At 36.2% G+C, this 27760-nt stretch overlaps 1 protein-coding gene across 1 annotated transcript in view; it reads right to left on the reverse strand.

Annotated features, from left to right (window-relative positions):
* USP10 (ubiquitin specific peptidase 10) overlaps window positions 1–27760 on the reverse strand; it is a 56460-nt gene that overhangs the window by 13246 nt on the left and 15454 nt on the right. Inside the window, exons 3-10 of the mRNA XM_026856910.1 lie at window positions 19897–19965; window positions 16809–16854; window positions 11049–12074; window positions 5223–5314; window positions 3572–3681; window positions 3050–3105; window positions 1529–1632; window positions 674–773 (exon numbers count right to left, since the gene is read on the reverse strand). Of these exons, the coding sequence (XP_026712711.1) occupies window positions 674–773; window positions 1529–1632; window positions 3050–3105; window positions 3572–3681; window positions 5223–5314; window positions 11049–12074; window positions 16809–16854; window positions 19897–19965 (1603 nt within the window). The remainder of the gene's footprint in view (window positions 1–673; window positions 774–1528; window positions 1633–3049; window positions 3106–3571; window positions 3682–5222; window positions 5315–11048; window positions 12075–16808; window positions 16855–19896; window positions 19966–27760) is intronic.

Below are 27760 nucleotides of genomic sequence, written 5' to 3' on the forward strand. Positions count from 1 at the left end.
CACATTTACTCTGCATACAAATTCTAATACTTCATCCCAATAAAATTTTTGTCTAACTTTGTCAATACACATTTTAAAATTATTTAGTGTGTTCTGGTTTATATTAGATATAAATTAGCCATTAGCCTAGAAGTTTCCACTTAAAAAAAAAAAAATGTCTTAATAGTGGTTTAAAGATCAGTGAAAAAAAACACTGATGTATTTCTGAACTACCATGGGGAGAGCCAAAACCCCAGTAAACAAGTGACCTTGCAGGTATTATAAATGGCAGGCAAACATACCTATGCTTAAGACAAGACTAGCCAGCTTGAGTTAGCCTGAAATAATGCTCAAATTGAGCTCAATAAAAATTTGTAACACAGAAATTTGTTGTTTAGGAGGACCGGGTATATGACATTATTACTGTCATTCAGAGTATTTACAGAATGATAATGCTTTTCCAAATACCCAGTAACACTTCAGATCCTTTGTAAACTGGACAGAATTGACTAATTTTAACCTTTGGATAGATTTTAACACAAGATTATTTGTTAAAAATTTGTTTAAAAGATGGCATTCTAAGTCTACCTCAAAATTACTCCGAACGTTACTCTGTATTACAGAATCACCACAAGAAAAGGAGAATATTTGAAAGAAATTAAGTTTGCTACCAAAAATTTAAAAATCCACCAACTTTCATTATGTGGAGAGAGAAGTTTCTTTAGGGTCAGCATTTCTTCATGTAGTCCATTAAGAATAAATCCCAAGTATTCTTCAGCATCCTCTTGCCTGCCCTGAATAAATTAAGTTTTTTTCAATTATTATATGACACTTTCCTATTTTCATTTTATCAGAAGTTTATGGTACTGAACATGTAGCTTTTTTCTATTAACTAATTTGCCAACTACTCTGAGTTCTAAAGGTAAATAAAGTTTAAACTTTACTCTAACAACACCTCATTTTTAACCAGTTCAAAAAGAACCAACACATTGATAACCTGCTGTAAGCAGCAAGTACACACACAAGCTTTACCTAGACACAAGCATTTCTGCATTCTTCTCAATACAAATCTGATTTATCATGTGAGTTAGGGTTTTTTTTTTTTTGCTATTTCTTTTAAAAGTAGTATCAAAAGTTGCTGTTAGAGCACAGCCAAATCAATGGTTTGAATAATTCTCTTTTCTTTAAACTGAAACTAAACTTGAAATAGGATTTTGAAGTATCAGTGGACAACCTTCGACCATTCCAAGCTGAATCCCAAGCAGAAATGAACAACTGCTTACTACTTAAATATAAATCAGTAGGTATCTTTTTATAAAGAGATGTTCCATTCCAATTGTAATTTTTCCATTATTCTGACATATCAAACTGCCAAACTTATAGAGAGATGTTAATTACAAGTCCCAAGACCATCGAGCTTCATTATAATGAGCTATCAACTGGCTGATTTTAGTGGTATTTAGGCACAAAACCTTATGTATGGCTTTACATTAACGACAGCGAATGCCTTGCAATGCAATTATAAAAGTCAAAGATTTGTAAGTCACACCTTTTCTGACAGACTTGACTTTATAACCGTCAAAAGTCTATAAATGTATGTAGGTTCAAAGGCAGCTCCTGGTCGGATGTCTCTCACAATTTTATCACCTAAAGCTGCAAGGTAAGAGATAAGTACATATAATTACAACATATAGAAGCTTTTCTACACCATACCTTAACATTCTCTTCACACATCACTAGGATTTTGGAATCCAAAATTAATTTTTATTAATAGTTTTGTTACAATTTTAGTGACTCAAGCTCAGAATTCATAAGATACAACTCTTCTACCCATAAACTTTTTTTCCAAACATCTTGTGTCGTCCTACACAGACTTACAGATTGGTCTGGAAAAGTAAGTACTTTTTATAGTCAGCACTCTGAAGCATAACAAGAATATCCATAGCCATCATAAAAGAACAATTCTATTTAAATTTCTGTACTTCTTTGGTATTCAAAGAACACTTCCTTAAATCTTTTATATATTTGTCATTCTAGGAGATCATTTTTCCTCACTGCAGGATGAAAACCGTAAAACCAAACAAGAAACAGTTTGACTGAATATTCAACATAATGGAAATACAAGGCCTCAGAAACTATATTTGAAAACTACACAATACAATAAAATGACCTAGAAGTATAATAAGTTGCATAAGACAGTAAGATTTGTTTTACAGAAACAAAACTTAGGCAGCAAACCACAGAAATGTCTGAACTGTTTGGAAATCACTGGAACAACCAGCTCCTCATGATATTTTCTTATAATGTTACATAAACACATTCCTGAAGCTGTTTTTTTATTTCTATAAGTTTGTAATACAACCGATTCAGAGATTTAAAAAAAAAAAAAAAAAAAAAAAAATCAAAGCCACAAAATAATTTATTTGTATCAAAAAAATGTTCTATTCCTCGCTACAAAATCATTGTTGATCCTAAATATGTATTAGCAAGCATCATACACTTTTAAAGTTTTCACATGGAAATAGTGCCTAGGATGGGGAGAAATTAAAAGCAATGATAACATGCCTGCAGGCACTCTCTAACTGCTAGAGACACCTACTATGGCCCCATTTTGTTCTGAATGAATGAGTGTTTTGTATTTAAGGATGACAGAACTGAACAAGTTGACAAACAGCTGGAAATATGGAAGGAAGGAAGTGGAGTAAAATACAGTGAATATCAAATTATTTTGTTAGAAAGGGCAAGTACTCAGAAGACATCTTGACGATTAAGCTAACCTTCAACAAAAACTATTCTTATTGCACTTGTACTTGGTATAGCAAATAGAAGAGAAAAAAAAAAGATGCAACACCTGTGATTTATTGACATGAATCACTAATAAGGAAAAGCATAACACTGACAGAAAAGCACAGCACACTTATGGTATCAAGAAATCCCAGAAGTCCAAAGAGCCATGAAGGGAATCGAGCACTAGTATTTAAAGTCCTTAAGTACATCACACGAGGCAGATCCTTACCCCAAAGCCTTCTTATTGTGGTTTTAAGACTTTTCTCCCCCTATTCCCACTCACCTTGTTTTGCTTTAGGAGGTACAGGCATATTAGTGAACTCATTCATTAAACGAACACTGAAACAGAATGGAAGGAACAACTAGACATGAGCAGCAAGTTAAGACTTTGAAGGACAAATCATAAAATTAGATCACTGTCATTATCGACTGCCAATAAAAAACCAAAACTGAAGAATATCATAATGAAGTCTAAGTAAAGTTCAGACATAAAAATTAACCCCATCATTGCTAATGAAACCGAGGTGTTAGGTTAGTTCCTGCAGCTGTCATGGTTCATTTTTGCATATTAAACACTATTTAAAACGAATTTTCCTCAGGCAATGGGAAGTATCTTCCTTGACTGGCAATTATATAATACCAAGGTTCATTATAAAAGACATATATCACCAAAAACACACATTAAAAAAAGACTTCTGGATACATATCAGCTTTCAACAATTGCAGCAAACAAACCTTTGTTAGGTATTTCTGAATGAGCTTAAGTCAGATCACAGATTTTTATTGTTTTTAACAAGCTACTTACAAACTGTCTATCATTGGTGTTGAGGTACACGGCCGCTGTGATTTTGAATACATTGGAATGGACTTCATTAAATGATACATTGGAGGGCAAGCAACCAAGGCTTGCAGGGTCTATGCAGTGGCATTAAGGAAATATTCAGAAAATGTAATCTGTGTATTAACCAACTATTCAATTATATTTAAAATTATATGAAAAACAAAGCGGACTCCTTATTATGTAGGCCAATCCAATAACTAAATTGGAATAGATGGATGGACTTTTATCACATTAACCACTAATGCACAGAAGTTACACTAAAAAAACCTGGCATCTTGTAACATGTAGCAATTTCACCTATGCTTTAATAATGTCAAAAACTAATTAAAAGGGAAGGAAACAGTCTAGGAGCAGGAGAGGGAAAGAATTTTCGTAGGAAAGACTATAAAATTAACAATTTGAAAACTGGCAAGTGATAACCTGCAACATGTTTTCTAAAGAGAACAGAGGTCAGCCAACACATCAAGTTAAAGGTGACAATTCACCCCCCTAACCAAACCAAAAAACCTGCCGTGATGTGAAACATTCTTCAGTGTAAAGAAGAGTTCAGAACAACCAGTACAACTACAGTCTATGCTGGGAGAAAATACTTTAAAAACATTAAAAGCTGTGCTACTTGATGAGAACAACGAACGGAGTAAAAGATTCTGGAGGGGCAGGGAAATGACAAAAAAAGCAGCAATCTCAACAGCTAGAGATATATTAACTTGACCCCTACAGCGTGCAAAACTTGAGTAACAAATTTTAAGACTGAAAAAAAATCAGAGCTGATAACATACAATCAGATGAATGCAGAACTGGTTATTTAAGTTAAAAAGCTGAAGTTTAAAGCACAATCGCTGGTCTGAAAATAGGTTATTAGGTTCTGCAATGATCTGTCTTGAAACTGGTCTTAGTCTTTTTCACCAGCCCTACTAGTAGTTACAGTATCCTAATCATCACTTGCAGTGGGCCACTGCTAACAGAGGAGATACAGATATATTAATTTAAAAATTATTATTAATAAAACTAACATAATACAGCAGTGAAAAAATATTTCTGTTACCCAAGATAACAATTATTTTTACAGGGGAATATAGTTCTAAAACATTAAAAGTGAGCTAATCTTCCATCCTGTTGTAAAGGATTAATTTAATTACTGCACTTACACAGATGATGATAGCAACAGCCTGCTCGACAGAAAACCAAATGACCCACTTACCAAACTGCCAACAAAACAGCCTAAGAGTAAGAATAGTTACTTCCAAGTACAAAACAGAAGTAACAACTTACATTGATACAAAAAGAGTCGTGAGTAAACTTAACTAGAAATGACAAGAAGGTTTTTAGTCATGACATATTTACAGTTCTGAAATATCCTGACAGAAGTCAGAGACAAATTGCAAACAGAATTGTGCAACCAGCTGCAGGGAACCCTGGACACTGCATTTAATCAGTGTATAAATACCCCTCGATTCCTAAATGCTACCCTTAAACAATTTAACTACAGTGGTAGAATGGGGCAAGACAAAACACTTTTACAAAATACTTACCAGGATAATCCAGAAAAACTTTTGACAGATATAACATACAAATTTTAACTTAAGTGTATTAATTTTTCCCAAGGTAAGGATACAGCATTGATGTAGCACCAGTTTCCTTTGTTGATCAGCCCTCTCGGTTGCAAAGACACTGGTTTATGTATTAGCCTTACATTTTCCAGTATTTCTGCAGAATGAGAAACAGTAAATCGAGCATCAACAAAATGCACATGTAGCCATCAAAACAAGTATCTGTTGATGCATTACAAAAGAATGTAAATCAGTTCGTAAGATTCCCAGAAACTTCAGCAAATCATGGAAACACTGCTCATACTTCAAAACAGGCACATTGCTTCAACTGGAGACATCCAGGAATTTGTATCAGGGTGATGCTGGTACAACAACTAATCACTGTAATTTCAAAACTGAGAAGACCTTTTTGTTTATATGTTTGTTGTCCTAAAATCAGATACTTTTATTTATATATAGACAGACACATACAGGTATAAAAATCCCATTAGCTGCAATCCCTTGCCACCAATTTTATGAATTATTTCCCAACTTATTCTGCTCTGGAGAGAGATGAAGCTGATATAGCAATCTCAGCTTACAAGTTTCAACACGCACTATTTTACAACAAAAATACCTCAGCACAAATACAACAGACAGATGTAAACACGGTCTTCTGAACAGTGTGTTTTATTTACTGGTTTAAGACTTTCAAAATCTACAAGATAACAGGCTTACATAATATTATGCCTACTGTTTTCCTGCCTTTAAAAACTTCAGCAATGGCCCAAGTTTTAAAATTAGAAACCACTGCACATACATAAGTCTGTCTCAGTTATGAAACTGAGAGCAACAGGGGAAGTTTTTCCAGGAAGCCTGACCTGTTATTTAGGTACCTAAATAAAAATGCTTTAAGGAAAATATTGGATCTGGTATATTTGTGAAATTTGTAAATTTTGTAAATTTGTGAAAGAAGGTCAAGAGGTATAACAAGACAGAATAAAAAATGCAAATAAACATAACAATTGTCTACCATTGGGACTATTTATTTTTGTAATAAATATGAGGGCCTCTAAAGCCCTTATATGCTACACTGCATAAACTTGAACTAGTTTGAGCCGTTGACTAGAAGGACTAGTAGAATAACATGACAAGTGGAAAAGCAGAGGCACAAAGCTGTAACTAAGCAGAGGAAGTGGCAGAACTGCAAACAAAATCCCTGTCCTCCTACTTCCAAACTTTACCTGTAAGATCATATTTCCTGCTGACACCACCAGTTCTAACCAAATAAAAACGTGCCAAAAAATATAAACTATTTAAATCAGTATTCTATTACATAAAAGAACCTGACATCTGAAAGGACAGACAGCAAAAGTTATTACTAATGCTCAAATATTTCAGAATATATTGTTAAAGCAGCAAAGTTTGAAACATGTTGTGCACACATACAATCTTTCTGTTAACTAAGCACTGTTGAAAATTTGGATAAAAATAATGAAAAAAAGTATTTATGTTTATGCCTGTCAGTAACTTTTTATGTTAACTGTATTTTTCTCCGTTTTTGTATCATACTATAAAATACTATTAGGACCTTTAGCATCCTCTTGTGGTCATAAAACTTCTTTGTAAACAATGTCTAAAGCAATTACAGTGAGTGTTGTTTCTTTTAACATCAAGAATTGGTTTTGTGTACAGCAATCACATTCAATACCACATTTTCATGTAACATTTACAAAATAACTAAAAGAACTTTTACAAGAGTACCAGAAAAAAAAAAAATGGACTTACAACCATGAGAAAACCTTCTTAAAATTTCAAGACCTGTTATAAAGCACACATCATTAACCAGAAATAGTTCGCATTCCCTTTGGAGGATACTGACTTGTGAAACACAGCCTTGATTTCCAAACATACCTAGAAGAGTATTATCATCTTTAAAAATTTCTGTTGGTAAACAGAAAACATGTTGCTGAAGTTCATTCGCCAAGAGGTGTTATTACAAATATCTGTCAAATTCTTAAAAAACGCAAAGCAGTAATTGCCTAATCAATGCAAGTCCAATCTTCATCAGAAGAGAAATCATATGGCTATGTCTCCGTGCCGAAGAGAGACGTGTTATAAGCTACCAATTTAACACTTGGCTTGAGACCATTATTTGGCAAATATTATTTATATCACTCAGATCTTTCTTCAAATCTGAACGATAAAAAAAATTCCAGGACAACCCTGCTGGATAACCCTACACGAAATCAGTTTCTGCAAGAATGCTGATAGCACAACAGGCCAAATTTCTGAAGTTGTTTATAAAATAACCTCCAAACCTCACATGACTCCATTCCACAATTACTTGCTCCAGTGCTTAACTAGTTTTATCAGTAAGAAATTTTTTTCTACTGCGTAACACTGAAACATATTTGTTACAAATTAAACTACATTGTAGTGTTCGCTAGACTTGAGACAGCGGTGAATCACCATTTTCTTTATGAACTTGTTTTACATATCTGAATTTACATCCATGATCGCTCCAACAATCTCATCTGAGACAAAGTAAATTCAAAAATCTCCATGTTTGCTGAAAAAGTATGGTTTTAAAACCTTACTTCTGTGTTTGCTGCTGCACTTACATCTTCCTTGAGAAGTAAAGCCCAAAGACTGGCATTTGCACTGAGTCCACAACAGCAACAACAGAATTATCATTATTTTTCCAACTTTTCCATGTATATTGGGTATTAACACACACTGAAAAAAGCCTGTCGTCTTCAGCTTTACTAAGGACACTTATCAACTCCCTAGAACTTCCAGATCCTTTTATTCTCTAGTATTATTACCAACCATTTGTTCTTCATACTGTATGCTTGCATCTGATTTCTGTTCTGGTATATCCTTTCATGCTTGCGTTTACTGGATTCCCTTCCAATTTAAAATCATTCCAGATTTAGTCTGACCTTAAAGTTTGCATTCGATTCATCTGAAATCCTGCCTTTTGTAAGCAAATTTTACGTGTACTGCTAATTCCACCATCCACACTGGAAAAAAAAAAAAAATCATTCAGAAAAACTTTTTAGACTCTTCCTTGAATTTTTTTCTAAAGTTAGCAAGGACAGTTAAAACTCAGAATTGCTAGTTTTGCAATCACTTACTTCCCTCACTTACTTAGAACATTACATAAGGCATTATTAACTATCATCAGGTTATGCATCAGAATGTAACTGTGAAATGTGGCAAGTGAAGCCCCAAAGAGTCACTTTTTTACTCATATGGACCATTTATAACGTTACTATCCCTTAGAAATTAATTACTAAAATGTCTGTCCTAGCATCTAAATTAGGCTAAGGTGTATAATTAGTAGTTGTCCCTTTCTGAACATGCAAGTGCTGTAGCTGTGCTTCTCTACCATTCTGATGGTACCTGCTTTGAGTTTTGCAAATAGACATCAACAGTTCACAGTTTGCTTCAGAAGTTCCTTTAACTTGTTCACAAGTGTTGCCAGTAAAGCTTCTAAACACACACCTCAGCCACTTGCTAAAATTAACTCTTCAGTATTTTTTTCCCTCATCAATATTAAAATTACATTTGTCTGGTTTATTTGTTTTCTAGTCCTGATCTTTATCTCCTTATCTTGTGTAGCTTTCATTTAAATTTGAAGACTAAGAAACCACTTTTTTTTTTTTCCAAGCTGAATCAAGTAGCATTGAACTATCTTCAAGGTGCCTGTGAATCACTAATATCCCTTGTGAAATTAAGGCATAAACCAGCAAGTTGTCCCTGGAAGTAACTTCTCTTCTTGTGCCTTGAGCCCTATTTCTAAATAAAAACTGTACAAAATGGCCTCAGAGCTCCACCACTGTCAGAATATTGGCTAATTTTGCTTGCTAAACTTAAGATACTTCAGGTCTAGATTGTGTTCAGCACCCTATGGCACTTACAGTCAAAAATTCATTCTCGTTGGCATGAGTTGAAACTGGTGAATTCCCAGCAAATCCAACAGCATCTCAACTTAGCCACAAAGAAAAAAGGAACCCAATCAGCAGCTACCTATGAAAAACATACAGGATTGCTATACACCCTTATTCAGTGATATTCACCTTGGCACAAGATTTGAAATATGTATGGACAGAGCAAGTAATCTGTTTGAAAATCATAAACTGAAACCTGTGTAACGCATGTTGGAGTGTGGGTGTACGAACAAAGCACTAATGTACCTATTTTTCCAAATAGGACAGAGAGCATTAAAAAAACCAGACAGTGAAGAAAGTCACCTTTTTCCACAGAGCAAAGCACTGACTACACGGCATTCAGATCTTCAGGTAAACATTTTATACCCAAACCAGCAGCATCAGAATTACAATAATTGCAGCAATAGAACACCCACCTAAATTAGCTAAACTGAGATTAATTCTTTTTTACTGGAAAATGATCTATACTCAGACTATTCCTCTGCAAAAACAGATAGCTGAGAGTGAAGGTGCAGAAGGAAACCATCAAAATTACATTGCTATTTTAATGCACTAAGAGACAAAACAAAAAGCTCTGCTCCCACCTGGTGGCAAAAAATAGTACAGAAATAGTGAAAGTCTAGAACGTTAAAGCTGAAGCAACTAGGATAAGATTAAAAAAAACCCTTTCATCTATGGCAAGCAGTTCTAGCTTTACAGTTGTCACAAAACAGTTTTAAATTAAAATTCATTATGGAACAATAGCTTAATTTCAGAGTACAACATACTCCACATGTTCATACAAACCATAATCACCTGCTTATATATTTTTTATACAGTCAACTGCATTTGTGACACCTAAGTGAAAAATACAGAGAAACATAAATTATTCTGCCAATTTTCTTCTCAACAGACAATTTTAAGTAATGAAACCATTACTGAGTAAGGAGGGGATGAGAGGAGGGCATATTCTGATCAGAAATGTCTGTCAACTTCTGGTTAAAGTAAAACAACTCGAAGCTGTCACATACAAAATGCCACTGTACTTGCAAATTAGCCTGTAGCATACATAGCAGGACTTTGCACAAGTCTTTTCACATACAGGCTACTTCACAGATCTGAAATAATTAGTTTTGCTCCAACCTCCCATGAGTCAGTGACACAAAATGTAACCAACTGGCTATTTTTCTTCATGTTTTCTGACTGAATCTACAAAAATGATCTCGGACACGTTCTAGTATTTTTCAGCAGAACCACAAATATGACAGGACCAACAGTCACAAAGCCTTTACATCAGGCACTGCCTTTCCTGATGTACCCGCTGGACAGTTTCTTATGGTTATTTCTGAACAGGCAATAGCTAGCACTGTTGCTGAATAAAACAGAAATAGCACTGTTTATAATGGTTAAGGATAATTCTTCAAAATTTGGAAGACAGACCTCTCAAAGAACAAATCAATAAAAATTATTTCCTAAATTAGAATTTCTGTAGCAAGACCTATTGAGATGTCACACTTATGCTACTGTAAGTGTCCAGGAATTTCAGCTACTTTGGCACAAATATATTAATACTCTTCCCTTCTTGTAACAGAATCCATTACAAGATTGTAAACACCAAATAATAGAACACACCAATTTCAGAGCAAACTTTTCTAACATATTCTCCTTATCACAACAGCACACAGCTGAATGCAACCAGTCTATTTAAAATCACTGGTCACTTTAACATACTGTCTGACAAGCAGCAATAGTTTTACTGCATCTGGGATAACGACATGGTAATGTCTCATCAGAATGATTACTCAGGGGGATACAAAACTAACTTATTTAAACTACATCTTTCAGAGCAGTGCTTGAACAGTCATCCTATTAGGAACATTAACAGAGGAATCTTCTCTATCGATACTGCACACTCCTGTTTACAAGCAGAGTTAATACCCTTCCAGTGTAACATCCACTCGTGTGTATTAACTATACCTGCAATCTTTATGGCTACAGGATCCTCTGAAACTGGAACAGGTCCCTCTTTGACTTCAACCTGTTTCTCAGGGACCAGAGTAGATGTGGCAGGAGGGGTATACTTAGTCTCAACATAGACCACAGATGTGGAAGCAGAGGGCTTGGAATTGTGAAAGAGACTAGCCCACGATTTTGCAGGCTGATTAACAGGGACTGATCCTGCAACCGGGACTGTTGCCTCAGTAGTAGGTGAAGCTTCCTCAGGCTTAGCTTGGTCTGAGTCAGTGCTTTCCACAGTGTGCAATTCTACCCCATTGGCAGCTGTGTCCTCACCAGAGGATTCAAGTGTTTGTCCATTAGTAACGCCAAGATTTTCAGTAGTATCAGTACCAGCATAAGACTGTACAACAGCTGTCCTTAAAGGGCTATCTCTGCCAGTCTCTGAGGGGATGCAAAACTGTTCAGAATTAGTAACACGGCATACCTCAGGCTGCCCTGCAGTCCTGGTATTGTCTAGTGCGCTAGAAACAGAATCATCAGAGACAGCTTCATTAACGAAGTCCACAGAGTTGTCCGGGCTGTTGCAAGTCCTTGGTGTGGCCAGGGAGGGGATGTCTCCCGTCAGTTCCGTATCCTCCGTGCTTATACTGTTCAGTCCCGATGAATTCGCATGGCCGTTCACAAGAGCTTCCGTGGGAGTGATGCCGTCACTGACATCTTCCAAGTAACTGTAGTATCCAGGGGGTCTTTTTTTCTTCTTTTTACGCTCCCTTTGTCCAAGGCCTCCAGACAAGCCATCGTTTTCAGCGTTAGAACCGCTGTCCAAAGCGAGGGTCGGATCAGTGAACTGACAGTCAATGGAGTTGTAGTTTGTTTCACTGAGAGTATCATCAGGGGTTTTCTGAGCAGGTGCACAGCTGAGAATGAATTCTGGAGCCTGAGGATTCAGAGTACTTGAAATACTGTAGTCGGTGTTATTTAGAACAGATGACTGTGTCTCAATAACTTCATTAACACCAAATTCAATTCTCTGATACTCCTCCCCTGGACAAGAGAAAGCAAACCTGAGTTAATGAATGACATCTAATCAAAAAGCTACAGAATCAAGGAAAAAAAAATCACTCACATTTTCCCTCAACTCAGAAAACAAACTACATTCCCTCAAACAAAGTAATTCTTATTCTCTATGTCAATCCTGAAGACTTTCAAAACATCGTTTTCTTAACGACAACAGAGTATGTAATTTTCCAAATCACTGCACAGTTCCTGCAAATTACACCTATTAAATTGGCCTATTGAGAAAAATTATTAAAGCCCAGTGACTTCAGCAATAGTCTACATTAAGTTAATTACTGGATAATTGCATATAAAATATGGTGCAATATTTAACTCCACACTTCTTCTAAAGCCAGTCTTTCCCACTGACAATTACAAAATCCAAGCCTTCACCTGTTTAACTTTTGAAAATAACTTCTACATGCGGAAGGGGGGCTTGGGTTGGTTTTCCTGGCATATAAAGATTTATCATAATTCTTAGTAACTGAAAAATATTTTCATTAATTCATTAATTGTATGGAAACACCACAATTAACAGCTTTTGAAACTCTAGGCTCATTAATACATTATTTAATTTTATCACAGCTGAATTTATTACTATATGAGAGTATGATACATAGGACTATATGATTTTATGACAAGAAATACAAGAGATACACCTCAACATAAGTCAGTGTTCAACTTGTACATACAAGCAGTACTAACAAATTGATGAACAGGCTTGGGTTTGAGGCTTGTTTTTTAAGTTTTATTGGGTTTTATTTATTTATCTTGGAACTTTGACATGCACTTTAAAGAAATATTAAGAAATATTCTCATGGCAGGCTGTAGTATCACAAAATACTGTCAGTTGCAGAGTAATGCAATTCCGTGGAACTTGATTTTTTAATGTGTGCATTGTAACTAGTAACACCAAATACAACTGTTTCCATAACTATCAAATAAAGAGATAAAATTAATGAAACTGAATCTCAGGAATGTTAAAGGTAAGCTCACATTTTAGTACTTGTAAGCCTTGTAGGTCTTTCTATATGTATGTTACTGTTTTAAAAGGATTAACCTTTATATTTTGTTTTTTCAAAGATGGGGGACTAAAAAAAACCACACTTCCAATTTTTAAGGCTGTTACTAGATAACCAGACAACACTAGATAGGATTTCCAAAGGAATATAAGTAGATATACCAAATTAAAAACTTTAAAGATTTTGTGCAACTTGCATTTGCTGACGTGTGGTACATAATGTATCTATCAAGTATACCACAGTTTTTTTTAAAAAAAAAAAACAAAAACAACCACAACAAAAAGCAAGCAACAGTTCCTAAGGGAAAAAAAAAAGTCATTCACACACCTAAAGAAATAGACCTATGGGAGGACAGAGTCTAGTGGAGAGTGTTTTGATACATAACTGTCCACCTGTTTTGAAACTGTCCAAATACTGTCTAGAGAAGTCTGCTGACTAAAATTTTATCTTTAGAAAAATGTGAAAGAAACAGGAATCTACATGGTACCTATTTTTTAATATCTAATGAAGAGTAACATTCAATGTGTGTTGAGGTCTGACTTGCACACGCAAGACCAGCGTATTTGGAATTAATGAACAATGATATGTAATACAGATGTTAAATGCTTTTCTGCTTCGATCAATTTACCAAACTAAAGTAAACACATTTCGATCTTGCTACCAGTCAGACTAAAGGCAACTTAACAAAAGAAAAAACAAAAACGTCTCCATACACATCTAATTTCTCTCAATCATGTTAACAAGAGCCTGAATTTCAAGTTTTCTTCACCTCTCCCCTACACCCATGAGAAAGCATTTTATAACACCGCGCCTGTCAATCCACCATTCACAAACTACTTCTGCAATCACTGACTAGCTATCACCAACAAGAAAAAAGGGCTTAAGTTTCTTTAAAAAAAAAAAAAAATCAGCAGCCTAGAGACAGGGAGGTGTAAAGCTGCTGCCTGATCCCCACTTAAGAAGGAAGGGCTGGGAGATGTCAGGCATCACCTAACTGTTAACAGCAACACAGCAACACCAACTAGCTATCAGGGATATAGATGATCTGCCAGGACACACACAGCTCCAAACCAGACACAGCTTAATTTGTTTGCAAATGCAGGGCAGGGAGTTTTAAGGGATACAGAACACAAATCCACAACAAAACTACTCCTCAGTAGTTCACCTGTTTATGGAGCAACTTGTTAGTTCAAGCATGAACCAAGAGCTAGTTCTTTACCCTTTGTTACAAAACTAAAAAGCACAAGCAACAACTGGTAACATGTAATATTACTCCATGATAAGAATGAATTATTGGGCACATTTCAAATTCCTACCAGTTCAAAATAACCAGACTTCTGCCTCTTTTTCAAAACCCCAGTTAAAAATAATAATTGCTTTGAAACAAAGAACGTGGTTTCCCTTTGTGGGTGAGTTAAGTCTACCACAGGCAAAAGTGAGAGTTCTCATTTCTGCACTCCTGTCCTGTTCCTCTACTCTCCAGCAAGCTTACAGCACTTGTGTTACCAAAAGCTAACCTAGCCAAAAAAAAAAAAAATCCAAGCAAGTATTATTTTTTTCCCCCCCCCAATTTTTGGTGAATTTATATATACACCAGACAATCACAAGAACCAACCGAGGGCAGATGGGGAGCAGAAAACAAAACACATCCCTTACAATTGTGGCACAACGGTAATTCAGCTGAAGGTGCAACATGAACATGGTAGGTTAAAATCTTGCCGAGAGCATAACTGATATTCTAGCATTTAACATACAAATCAGGAAGTTACAGCTGAGGAATTAAACTTTACACCTTAGAGAAGGATTAGAATAATAAATACCAGTAGCTACTGTATAGTTAGTCTGTGGAATGATTGGCAGAAGCTCATTTGCTGTAAGATTCAGTCAAGTTCACTTGAAAAAATGAGAGAGATTTTTTTTTCTATTTGTTTTGACTTCCCACTTTGCTTCCGGGCATCTTTGTTTCAATCTAGTTCACAGTGCTTTTTTCTAAATAGATTGAAACAGATATATCTGTCATTAACAACATGACACGCATATTGAAACAAGTATCAACAGATGCTCCAAGGACAAAGTCTGTGTACAGTAACACAAGCTGTGAATACACAGTACTAATTAGTCTATACAGAGTTCTGCATATTAGAGCTTCAGCCATGATTTGATTATTCCTCGTGAGTATTAACAGGTCTTCTAACTCCGTAATAAAGTTAAATACTGAAGATAAGTAATGAAAAAAATTAGACTGTGGGGATTGACAATATGGTCAGTGTATGTCATCTTATTATAAATATTCTGCATAAGCATAGCATTCCATTTTAGTTTCCACAGCTTCTTATGCAGCCATCACAGTGATCATATGCATGCACAGTACAGTGCAAGCTTGTTAAAGACATTTTTTTCAGGCAAAACCTAATTTGCTGTCATTACCTAATCTCAGGGCTGGGAGGGGTTCTCTCAGGGTCTAGGTATGATCTGAAAAACATTTGTACAAACCAACTTTCTGTATGGCTTGTGAACATTAAAAATCTCAGTCTTAACAGAATTTAAATCCATAGTTAGACAAAGCAATATATGACTGGACACAGCTGTCATCAACAACAATTCATACCATATGGTCCTTTTAACAAACTTTTCAAACTCTTACTTAAAACTACTCAGGGACCTAAAACTGGTCTTGTAATAAATAAAGCTCCTGAATTTTCAGAAATGTTGCTTATCTGCTTTCAAATGGGACCTGTTGCCCTTCTTTGACTGGCTGTCTTATTTACCTTTAAACACAAGGCCAAAGTCACTAAGCATCATGATCAAGTGTTCTTAAACATTAATATGTGCATTTTGGTCCTCTTAAGTATTTTTGAGAAATGTCCAGTCAGACACTTGTATTATTTTGTCATTTGTATCATTCTCATAGACATCTGGGTAAATCTCAGCTTCCTTGCTCTACCCTGGTTCAGGGAAAAAAAAAGCCAAACACTAATTTACCTGTTGCTTAAAATACTGTGAAAGTTCACTTTAAACTATATAAAGTGACGATCATGTGCAACTCCTACTTAACTATCAACTTTATATAACTATGAAGTAAGGCCAGGTTGTAATGTGTATGGCTTGAGACAGAGTAGACGTGTGACTGTTACAGCTTTTAAAACAGGAATGCTGTAATGCATTTTTACATCGAGTCATACTTTCACCAAGGAGGGGGGGGAAGGATTTTCCAAAAAAACAGCTGAGCCAGACAGAAACACGAGTCAATGGGAACACTGAACAGAGCACGGCTTGCAGAGCTGTCTTCAGGTTGCAACTGCCAGAAAATACTTATGTCGTGGCTCTTACAGGAGGGCCTGCTGAACACACTTGCTACTTATTTCTTCTGGACAAGTTCTCTAGCAAACCTGAGCCCCTCACACTTTTACAGCTACATCCTACAATATTTCCACAAGACATTAAGACTGTGTGGTAACACAATCAAGGACTAAGCATGTCCATGCTAATTAGCTGAAGTTCAGTGCAGTATTTTTTAACGCTCTCACGGATCTCATTCAATAAAGATGTTTAAAAAAACCAATCTGACAGATATATACACCTGCTGAATGAGTTCTAAAGATTACATTTAAAGACAGGTTGTAGTAAATCTAAGGAAAGTGTCACAACCTTTTAAGTTGAAAAAAAAAAGGATGTCAATTCTTACCATTGTGAAACTTACCTGTGGACTTAATACCACATGAAACTGTTTCATTGTATGGAGGGAGCTGTACAAAAAAGAAATGAAACTTATTTAAAAGACAAAGCAACTCTATTGACATTCAGTATCAGTTTCATCTGAAACATCTGAATCCTTTAAGAATAACATCATTATTAAGGTTTGATTTTCAGGAATTCATGCTTCTATATTTATCAAATCCCACACTGTAGCTTCAAGTGTCCTTGCAGATTACCACAATTACTGAAAGATAATCTTGGTTACACACCATAGGCTCATCAACTTCTCAAGCAATTCACCTCACAGCATCAGGATCTTCCTTCATCAACAGTAACTCACCAAGATTTTAAAATGAGGAACATACCCTCTTTTTAGACAAAAACGTAACACAGACCAAACTACCTGTGAAAGGATGAAACAAAGTTTTGCACAGACAACAGTCACACCTAAACCTTTTGACTCTCACCCTGGTTCAGCTATAGTGTTGCCCATGAAATGTTTAGCTGAGGTATATTCTTAATCATATTTAACAAAAACATTTATCATCGCCTAAGCATAATGGAACCACAGCATACAGTTTCTATCTGGATTTTAAGTATGTCTGGTGTAAAACACTGTCATCATTTTATGGACTCTGGTTGATGGAACCCCTGCTATTGGGTAACCACAGGTGGGCAATTTCTAATGCCCCGTTGCCTGCCCCCAAACTCCCCCAGCAGCTGAACACCTTCTCCTGTGCCTGCATGAACTGGGAGCCATTGCTACACTGCAAGTCCAACACCTGCCTGGAGAACAGCTGAACTGTTTCTGCAGTGGGAGACAAAACATTGGGAGCATACCCTAGTTTTGTAACACTAGTCTAAATATTAACTGCAATGGTGTAACAAACACCAAAGACTTTTCCGCTGAAGTCTTCAGTTCTCTAAAGCTACAGATACTTACACATTGCCTTCTCAAAGCACTGTAGACAACAGTGCGTCAGTGGCACAAAAAATATTCCTAAAATTCCGTTATAAAAAAGCACATGAAAAGAACACATACTGTAAAATCCATTTATAAACCACAATACACCTTAATACATCAACTTTCCAGGCCAAAACGAGAATCAATAGGTCAGAAAGAGGCTTCAGGCTGTTAAAAATCTATTATCCGTATTAATATTGAACACAGATTCGAAACAGTTTTATAGTTTGAGGTAAAAAAACGTTACTTTAAAAATCTACAGTCAACAGTTTACGATAAAATTTGTAATTCTTGGTTTTCTCCAATTCAAAGGGCTTAAGAAAATACAAGGGCGGGGGAGTAAACCACCTATTGGTCCCCTCTATATCTAGTTAACCAACAGCACCTTTGCAAAGCAGACATTTCTGAGTTGACCTGTTTCGTACAACTGGGTCATCTGAATCATCTCTGTCACCAGGTGTCTGACAGAACATGTATTAAAGATCTCATATATAGAGACATTCTAGACAGCTCTTAGCTTTAACCACTGCTTGCCTCAATCCACCCTTCAGTCTACAGGTAAGGGAAGTCAATTGGTAAGGGACTTCAGAGGACGCCAGCATCCACGTATGCTGGGACTCCCAGAACTGGCACTGCCCCCAGCAGAATGTGTGTCAAACACCACTCCAGCACTAGCATCCCAGTCTTGTCCTCCTTGAATTTCACCCTGTTTTTTTTCAGACCACTTTTCTCTGAAATATCTGCACAGTGTAAAACTAATAAGCATAATTTTTATTTCATCATCCAGATAATTAAAAAACGTTGAACCTAATCAGATCAAGGACAAACTTAAGGAATATCATTCAACGCAGTTTTTTTATTCTGACAGCTAACCAGTAAGTAGTACACTTGAGACAGTTATAAAATGAAGCAAGACTGGTTCTAATGCTGTACGTTCATGTTTCCTCAACATACCTTATGAGAATAGCTCTACAGAACATATGACATTTTCATCTTCCGCGATATAAGCATCAGAATAGCTGATGCAGGACACAAGGTGACACTACTGCTATTGTATTTAATGGTGGGAAAACAGTAGTATCATCAGAAAAAACACGTATTACCTGAAAATCTATTCTGCATGACTTCCCCACCTACCAGAGAAGATACAAAGCTACCCCTAAAGGCAAGTAGAAGCTAGGTTTTTCTTTCTAAACTTCCCCTCACTCCACCCCATTCCCTTCATGCACTTTTGTTTAGCAGTATACTATATTAATTATACTTGGAAAATTAAGTTACAGGAAACTAAGTTGCATTAACAATGGTCGTCAGATTTGTAAAATATGACAAAAGGATTTCCCCATCTACAGTTAAAGTATTCATTTCCTTTATGCTGAGGAGGGAGGACAGAAGCATGACTACAATATTTGAATGGAAATGTTTGGAGGAAAAACATGGAAATTGACCTAGAGGAAAATTATTTTGCAAGTCTGGAGATCAGGACAATGGCATAACTCTTCCCTACAAAGGAAAATGGTTTCCTCGGTCTCTGTGAAGAACTACAGAAAATAAGAGTCTACAATACTATCAGTAGTAAATTATGAACTCAAACACACAAAGACAACTGTTTCCACTCTGTGGTTCTCACTGCCACTGTAATTAGTTATTATTGATCCAGTTATTCCTCAGACCTGGCGCACAGCCTTCCTTGGAAGCATAGCTTTGATGGTTAGCAGTGCTCTGCCTGTCAGAAAATATTAAGAATCCTGGTGCTTTAAAAAGGTTCACAAGACTCAGAAGCCCACCTTATAACCAAGAACTCTGCTGAAAATGTTTTTTCTATATCCACCTCTAAAAAAGAAAAATCAATCAAAGCTGAGGTAATAGGGCTGGATAACTTACTTTCAACATCCTATCGCTACTATTCCAGCTCTGAAAGATGACAAGTAGAAGGTGGAATAATTAATTTATTGCTAAAAATTCTTAACATCCACATACATGGAAAGAAGACTCCTGTTCAATATCTTCAGTTTGTAAATTAGAAAACTAAGAATAATTTAAAAAATAACTGTACTGTTATATTTCAAATACACAAAAAGATGAAGCTTTACAATGTTATTTCTAGAAATAGTTTAAAGTAGATTCTTACCTCAACAGAGCATCGTGGAGTCACAAAGAACTGGTTAAATTCATCAGGGCTGAACTCCCCAAAAATATACTAAAAATAAAAAACAAGGTTCTTTGTTAAAGAAGGCTTTCTATTCAATATAATTAATAAATTCATTATAAAATCTATTAAGATAGTAACATTCAAAGAGACGTGTGTGTTGGGAGCCAGAAACTCACCTGTTTGCATCCCAACTCTCATCTTAATTCCTTCCCAAGTCCTTAGCAAAGGACTTTGGGCTCTAAAACTGTATATAATGCATTTTCCTTCAAATTCCCACTAGAGGTGATCACAGCACAAACTGCAGCTCATCCCGTGACCAGTTTTAAACCAACACGCAGGGCAAGAAGTTGCATCAGTGTGCATAATCCCTACACACAAGCTGGTTTACATTCTAAAACACAGATACCTACCCTTAGCAAAAACAATTACTCTTCCAGAGTTCTGCTAGTTAATGAGCTATGCAAAACTAACAGTACCACACATGCAAAAGAACTGAAACCGCCAATGGTGTAGGAAAATACTAAAGATCTAAACATCACCAGTTTTGGTACAGTTGCTCTTACAAATTTTGTTACCCATGTGCCTGAAAACCTGCGTAACAAACCTAAGATGAAACATCTTTTCCCAGCATTAACTTCCTGCACCCTTTTAGGTATTTTGCATATGTATTTCTATGACAAAAAGACAAGTACCTAAAATGACTACCAAAAAAAACCCCACACTAAAATGGGAGTTTATATCCAGTTTACAGAAAGTGAAACATTCCCAATAAAAAGACCTGGTGTGTTGGCATTTCCTAGCACCTGGAAGCTTCTGTAAAATTCCACCACCCGTTGCAATGAGCTGAATAGCACCTGAACACTCAGGACAGCAGAGATACACTGGGACAGAAAAGTTGAGCAAGGAGTTGAATATATTGACAAAATAGACAAGAGGACTGGAAAATACCACTAATAACACGTTCCTGGCACGTGGAAGGGATATTCACATTAAGAGTCACTAGTCACAAACAGCATGGCCATGGATAAAAAGCAGGTCAGTTTGGTCCAGCACCTTACAGCTTATCACTCTCATTCACTTTCAGCATACTCTGATGGGAATTTAAGACAATTCTTTGCTATCCTCCACCCTTCCATGAGAAAACCGCATCAGACACCAGCTTTTTCGTCAGGGCCAAGTCTTCCTCACGGTAAATCCTTAGCATGGCTCAATCAAGATACAACCAAGTACTGGGAGATTGGGAACCAAACCATAGAAAGAAGTTCTCAATTTGAAAAATCACCTCTAGTGAAGTGCAGGCTTTTGACACAAGCTGTAGATACAGTTATTCAATCACAGGTTGGGTTTGGGTTTTTTTTAAACTTTTAGGTGGTTTATTCCAATAAAACTCATATACTTGCTGTTTGCATGACTCACAGCCTTCTACATTCATAAATTTCAAAGCTTGAGTTTAAGCTAAATTCCACAGCAATTACAAAATGTAGTTTTCTTACACAGAAAGTGATTTATACTTGTATCACTCTGATGTGTGGAAAGAGTTTAACCATTTTAATGGCGTTCAGTGTTTTTAAACAAATATTAATGTATCTTGTTTAGTCAACAAACAATTCTAACAGTCAAAATAAACCAGAACATTTGTGATACAAATGTTTGTAGCACAGTGAACAGTTAAGGCTTTAAAAAACCTTCACATAACGAATTGCCAACTACTAACTGCAAAGGCACAACACCTGAAGAGAACAGGATCCCTAAATGGTACTTGAGTGAATGGCTTCACAGTTCTTGGCACAGGACTTAATCTTGGCTTATGCTCTCAGTATAACCAAGTCATTTTTGTTCAGTACCATACCAGTTCGAATTTATCATATTCCAAAAACACGCCTAAGAAAAACACTTGCTGAATCATAACTAAATTATCTTTTCAGAAGATAATTTTTGATGCAGTCATGCAACAAAACAAAACAATAATCTCTATTGTAGGCTATTAAATTATATAAATCTACCCCTAATTCCTCCATATAATAATAAAGTCTTTCATTTACCAATGTTTTTAACCGAGGTATCACAGGCCAGGTACTTCTTTCTGAAAAAAAGAAACTGCTTCCTTTTTAAATAGGGAGCACAAGATGAAAGTTAAACATTAATACTATCTTAAGGGAACTCTTTTTACTATAAAATGATGTATTCACATAAGGAAATGTTCTATGCAACTGTTTCTTTACAATTTAAAATGAGACATTAAAAAATTTACCAGCATCTAATCCTAGTCAGACTTACAGCACAAAAAAAAAAAAGATTCATCCCATTTGGGCCTGAAGAAACCAGAGTTCCATTAGATTTTATGAGGCTTTATTTAATAATGCTTTATACCTGCAAATGCAAAGTAAACCAGTTAAAAGATCCCTGCATAATAAACTGAGAAAAATATTGTTTTAAAAATAAACTTTTTAGGTCATGACTGATGACATTAAACCCACCCATTATAACAGACCCTGTCATCCTCTGCCTCCTAAGTCTGCTTCATCTCTCAAGAAATACATTTCTGCAAGCTGCACACAGAGCACCCTCTGGTAGCACGACAGAATTTTCCAACCTTTTTAAGGCACAACTACGTGCTGAAGTGAAAAAGAACTGAGATATCACATCATTTGGCAAGTATAACAATCTCAATAAAAAAAGGATGCTGGGGGGGTGGGGGGAAGCCATTACATTTTAAGCAACTTGAAATACAGCACTAGCTCCCCGCCTGCTGTCTGTCCATCCTACATCCCAATGAATCAGCGTGCCTGGCGCTATACAAGTTATCTCTGTGTCAGAAAATACTTGTTTTAGCTGTGAAACAGCTTCAGAAAGACATCCCTGTAGTACTTACTCTGAACCATTAATTCAAATGTAAAAGGTTTTTCTGCAACTGAAATGCCTAAGTAGTGAGCTCTTGCTAAAAAATGTTTACTAGGATTTCAAAAAAGCACACACCCTTGCAAGAAATCATCTTGTTATCAGTATGACAATTTCGGGCTCCTAGCTTGTACACTCTCAATTATTCCCCTTAATTTCAAAAGCCTCAAAGTTAGCTTTTTTCCAAATCTAATATTTGGAACAATCAAACAAAAGTTTACGTTATTGACACAATTCCTACACAAGCTACTCACAATCAGGATTAGTTTACCCCACACTCTGTAAACAACATTTAAAACCCACAGCAGAGATACACTAGCATGTGCTATTAACTTTGTCAAAGCCCTTTCAGACTATTTTCATTCTGACTTTAGTATTTTCAGGTGTGCGACTGCGTAAGAAACACACCCATCAGGACTACACCAAATTCCTTTAAACACCAAACTCTAACCGGCCCTACACTATCCATCTCTAAACTTGTGTGTATGTCAAGTATTTTGAGGTTCCAGTCGTGGATAACAGGCTGAGACTTCACTATACATGCTCTGAGGGAAGAGTGGGTTTCAGATACAGACTGCTTACGGTCAGCCCTAGTGTCAGCAAGAGACTGATTTGCTCAGAGGTAAACTGCTTGTCACGCTGACATCACCGACATGTCAGTGCATCAACAGCCTTTTACTTTACAGCAGCTAAAACTGTACAGTTACCTAAGCCAGGGACGAGCACAATCGCTACGACAATGCATATGAGCAGACAGCTGAATTGGCCCCAGCTGCCAAAATCCATACTATTACCATCGGTAATACATAAACTGAAGTATGTATGGTGACACACAAACACAAAATATTACCAGTGAAAAGTTGAGATTTAATTACTCAGAGCTCTACGTAAATTAAAAAAAAAAAAAAAAAAAAAAAAGACACCTTCTCCAAGCGTGAATTCATTACACATTTAGCATTCAATTACACATTTAAAAAATTCATCTTGATGTATATCCTCAGACAAAAAAATGTATCTGCTTGAAAAGCATCCTATATAGTAAGCAGTGGTGTAGGTGGTAACTCATAAGGTGGAGCAGGACAATGCTTAGAAGAGAGTCCAATCGCATACCAACACTGGATTGGATGAAAGACTGGGGGAAATTCTGAAAATTTCTGACTGAAACGTTACCCCTAGACTTACTTTTAAAGATACATAATCCCTAAGAGGCTTAATTCAGAGTCAGATCTGCTCTCTCTCCTTCTCAAACCATCTCTGCAACCTACATAGAAGCCTTCTGTTCTGGCTCCTGGGAAGGAATCCTCTTTCCCTTTTTCAAAAGCACATATTTCACACCGCATTTCTCCCGCTACTCCCCAGATTATTTAACTCTGCAATCATTAACCTTGCATTAAGTGTATTCAAGGATCCCTTAAGATACCGCAGTCTGATGAGCTTGATTTCTGCCATAGATTAAGAGCAATGTCAAAACAGTATCATAAAAATTTCACCGATGTTCCACTTGCAGCTGTGTAAGAAAAACAGAAGGAAAATAAGCCTCCTCTGGGGGGTGGCAGGGGTACAGAGGTGCGGAGGACAAGGGCTTTGTGGAACTCTTGGAGCAGGGTAATCTACCTCTACTACTTTTCTACTTGTCAGTGTTTCCAAACCTCCTCTTTGGAATGGAAAAACAAAATCGTAAAGCTAAAACATACTGACTATTCCACTCTACAATTCACAACTGTAACCCAATTTGTCCACTGAGCAGAGATGTACAATACGTTATTAAACATATTAAAATTAACATGATTTTAACTGATGTGAGTAAACATATACCAACATAACAGAATGTCTTTCTTACACTGCATGATCACTGACTTGTTCTTTTCCATCTAGTATCTTCCATACTGAGGTTTAATAACCAATCACTTTAAACAGAAAATTATTCACAAGGGTTGGTTTCCACCCTTTTTTTTAAATGCTAGTTTCAAGATCTACGAGTTTTAAACTTCTGGGAGTTTTCAAATATGAATGCCTTCTTGCACACTCACATCTTGCTCACAAGACCAAGGATGAAAATAAAACGATGCCTGAATAAACTTTAAAAATGAGGCCAGATGGTACACAACACTCAAAATCTCTCCTTTCAGATGCTGACACTAACCAGCACATAAATTTAAAAAAAAAACCCACAAACCAATGCAAAATTAAATATACTTTGTGCAATTCTAAAATGGTATCTCTTTTCACACGAAGCTGCTTGTGGCATGGGTGCTTCAGTTCTTAACCAAATTTTTTTATGTTACCAGTACTTCAGATTTCATTTATTTGCCTTATTTCCACCTACTACGATTTTACAAATAAAGTTCAGGAATTTAATTCAAAACGTTCTCATACAGCTTTGGAGAGTACCAAAAGAAAAAAAAAAAAAAATTGTAACTAAATTCCTGAAAATATCTGAAAGAACCAGACACAACTGTAGTTCTGAACTCCCTCCTGTGGGACCAAAGAGAACAACAAAAGACCTGTATCTTTGCCTTCTTCTTGGAAGAACTTACAACTGTGAGACTAGAATACTATACAAACACTCTGCAGATAAGAAATTTTTTTTAAATAGCACATCACATTTGCAAGATATTTTCTCTATAGTACAAGTTAACAATATTGAATGACTGAGACTATCGAAGCTGGTACAGCAGCAAAGATTTTCAGCCCGTGTTTCCCAAACTCTCTAGTGAGCTGTTGTCCAGTCTGACATGCTGGAAGGGATCAAATTCCCTGTGTCGAGTGCCTGCCTCCCAACATTAGTTCTCTTTAAATAAAAAAATACTCATGTTAAATACCTCTCTTACAGCAACATCCCAAACCACCCCAATTGTCAGTCACTGGTGTTTCCAGTTGCAACAAAACTGGAATCGGTTCCTAAGTTAATCTCTATAATATGATTACAACAGTGTAACATACACCTGCACTCCAGCAGATTTTACACCACTTCGAACAAAACATTTCATCAATGACATCACCTTTACATGGCTGAGATAATAACTGCATCTAGATTATAATACAAATTACATAAAACAACCAAATAAATCTACAGTAGAAAATTTATTTTCTACCACACAGGAATGAAAGTAAGAATACTTTTATATTTGTACATTAACTCTGATTACTATTAGCGACCAAGTGGTATCTTAACTATGCAGACAAAAGCAGCAACAGCAGAATTTCGAGAAGGAGGGGAAAAAAAGTTCTCCGATGACTCCAAAGGATTAAAATGTCTGACCTGAAAGCTCTCCCCATGTCCATTGTTTTTTGCTGTGCTCTCCTTAACCACTTAAAAAAAATGAGTGCTAACATTACCCCACTGCAATGAAATCTCCACTGGTATTCCAGTCTAGCAACACGAATGCTCTCCTGGAGGAATACAAGGAGAAGTACGTGTTACACAGCTGCTTGTCCTAGAAAAATGGGTAGAAATAGCACTGCTGATGCATCATCATCTCAGCATCACCTGTGCTACAAGAAAGCTAGGAAAATGAAGTGCCAACTTCTGCTTTCAAGAAGCATTAACGTGGCTTTCATCTAATAACCAACAGCTTCAGATCTTCCAGTCAAATCAGTTTAAGCTGCAAATACTCCCACTTCAACTGCTTTTCCACAAACGAGTTAAAAATACAGCTTTTACTTAATGGTGGCAAGATAATTCAACTCTATCTAAGCAGAAGGCCTAACAAGTCAAAACTAGTTCACATATAAATTGAAATGATGAAATAGTTTATGTATACCATAAGCTATACAATCTTGCTCACCAAGCTACTTCTACAAAGTGTTCATATTCTTAAAGCTCTAAGGATAGGCTGGAGTAGAGGAAGAAAATGAACTATTTGGACAGTAGTCTGTTTTCTGGCAAGGAGAAAAGGGCACATGCATATGACTGTGCTTGGGTTTTATTAGCAGAGAAAATGCTCTTACATTAGTCATCCCAGCAGCAAATAGGGTATGTCTCCCTCACCCTTCCTCTTCCATTTTGTCAAGGTTTGTCAATTTTTTTTCCTGGAAAGTATAGGGAAAGACAACCTTTCCTCAGGTTCTCCTTCCTTTTCAGCTGAAATCCACCAAGTCTTGGTACACAGATGATTACATAATTTGATACAACAAGGTTTTCTATATTCCAAATTCAAATAAACTTATTGGTAAAATGCTTATAAAAACATAGACAAAACTATGAGTTTGAAAACCATGTTGGTTTGGTTTGTTTGGGTTTTTTTTATTCTGAATTTGCAAGTAAAAACCCATAAGCAGATGCTATGAAGACCACTGGCCATGTATTTACAGCTGTATCACAGCCTAAATAGTGGTATTTTAGGCAAATCCACTTCTGAAAAAATCCTATGCTAATCTATCCTCTTTATGAAAAAAAAAGTCCATTTTTCTAAATAAAAATATGTGTGGAAATAAAGCTGTACTTTTAAGGCAGAGTAGTTGCATATTGAAGTTTTTAACAGTTGAAAACGCAACGAATCGTGAGCAAACCCTTAGCACAGCTTACAGTCCTTTATGACTAGCCTGCAGCTTAAAACTAGAACATTAACAAATCTACATAGTGCCTGGAGAAAGATCAGAGCTAGGTAAATGTAGGTCAGCTAAGCCCATGAGTCAGTGCAACTCTGCCTGCCTACCATTTAAGCAATCAAAGGCTCAAAAATATAGTGCGTGATTGTACCTCCCCCCCCTTTTTTTTTTTTTTTTTTTTTTTCTTTTTTTCCCCCTCCAGTTCAGGGTTTCTTGGGTGTTATTACAGAATTCTTATAGCTGAAGAAAGTTAGTCATTTTCCACACATTTTACATGAATTAATCTAAGGGGAATTCATACCATTAAAGAAAAAGAAAAAAAAAAAAAAGATCATTCTTAAAAGCTCATTTCTGATCAGAAGAAAAACCAGATCCCTGGCTAGTATGAAAGCAC

This window comes from Athene cunicularia (assembly GCF_003259725.1).
Source record: "Athene cunicularia isolate RWA chromosome 11 unlocalized genomic scaffold, athCun1 chr11_part1, whole genome shotgun sequence".
Lineage (NCBI taxonomy): Eukaryota > Metazoa > Chordata > Aves > Strigiformes > Strigidae > Athene > Athene cunicularia.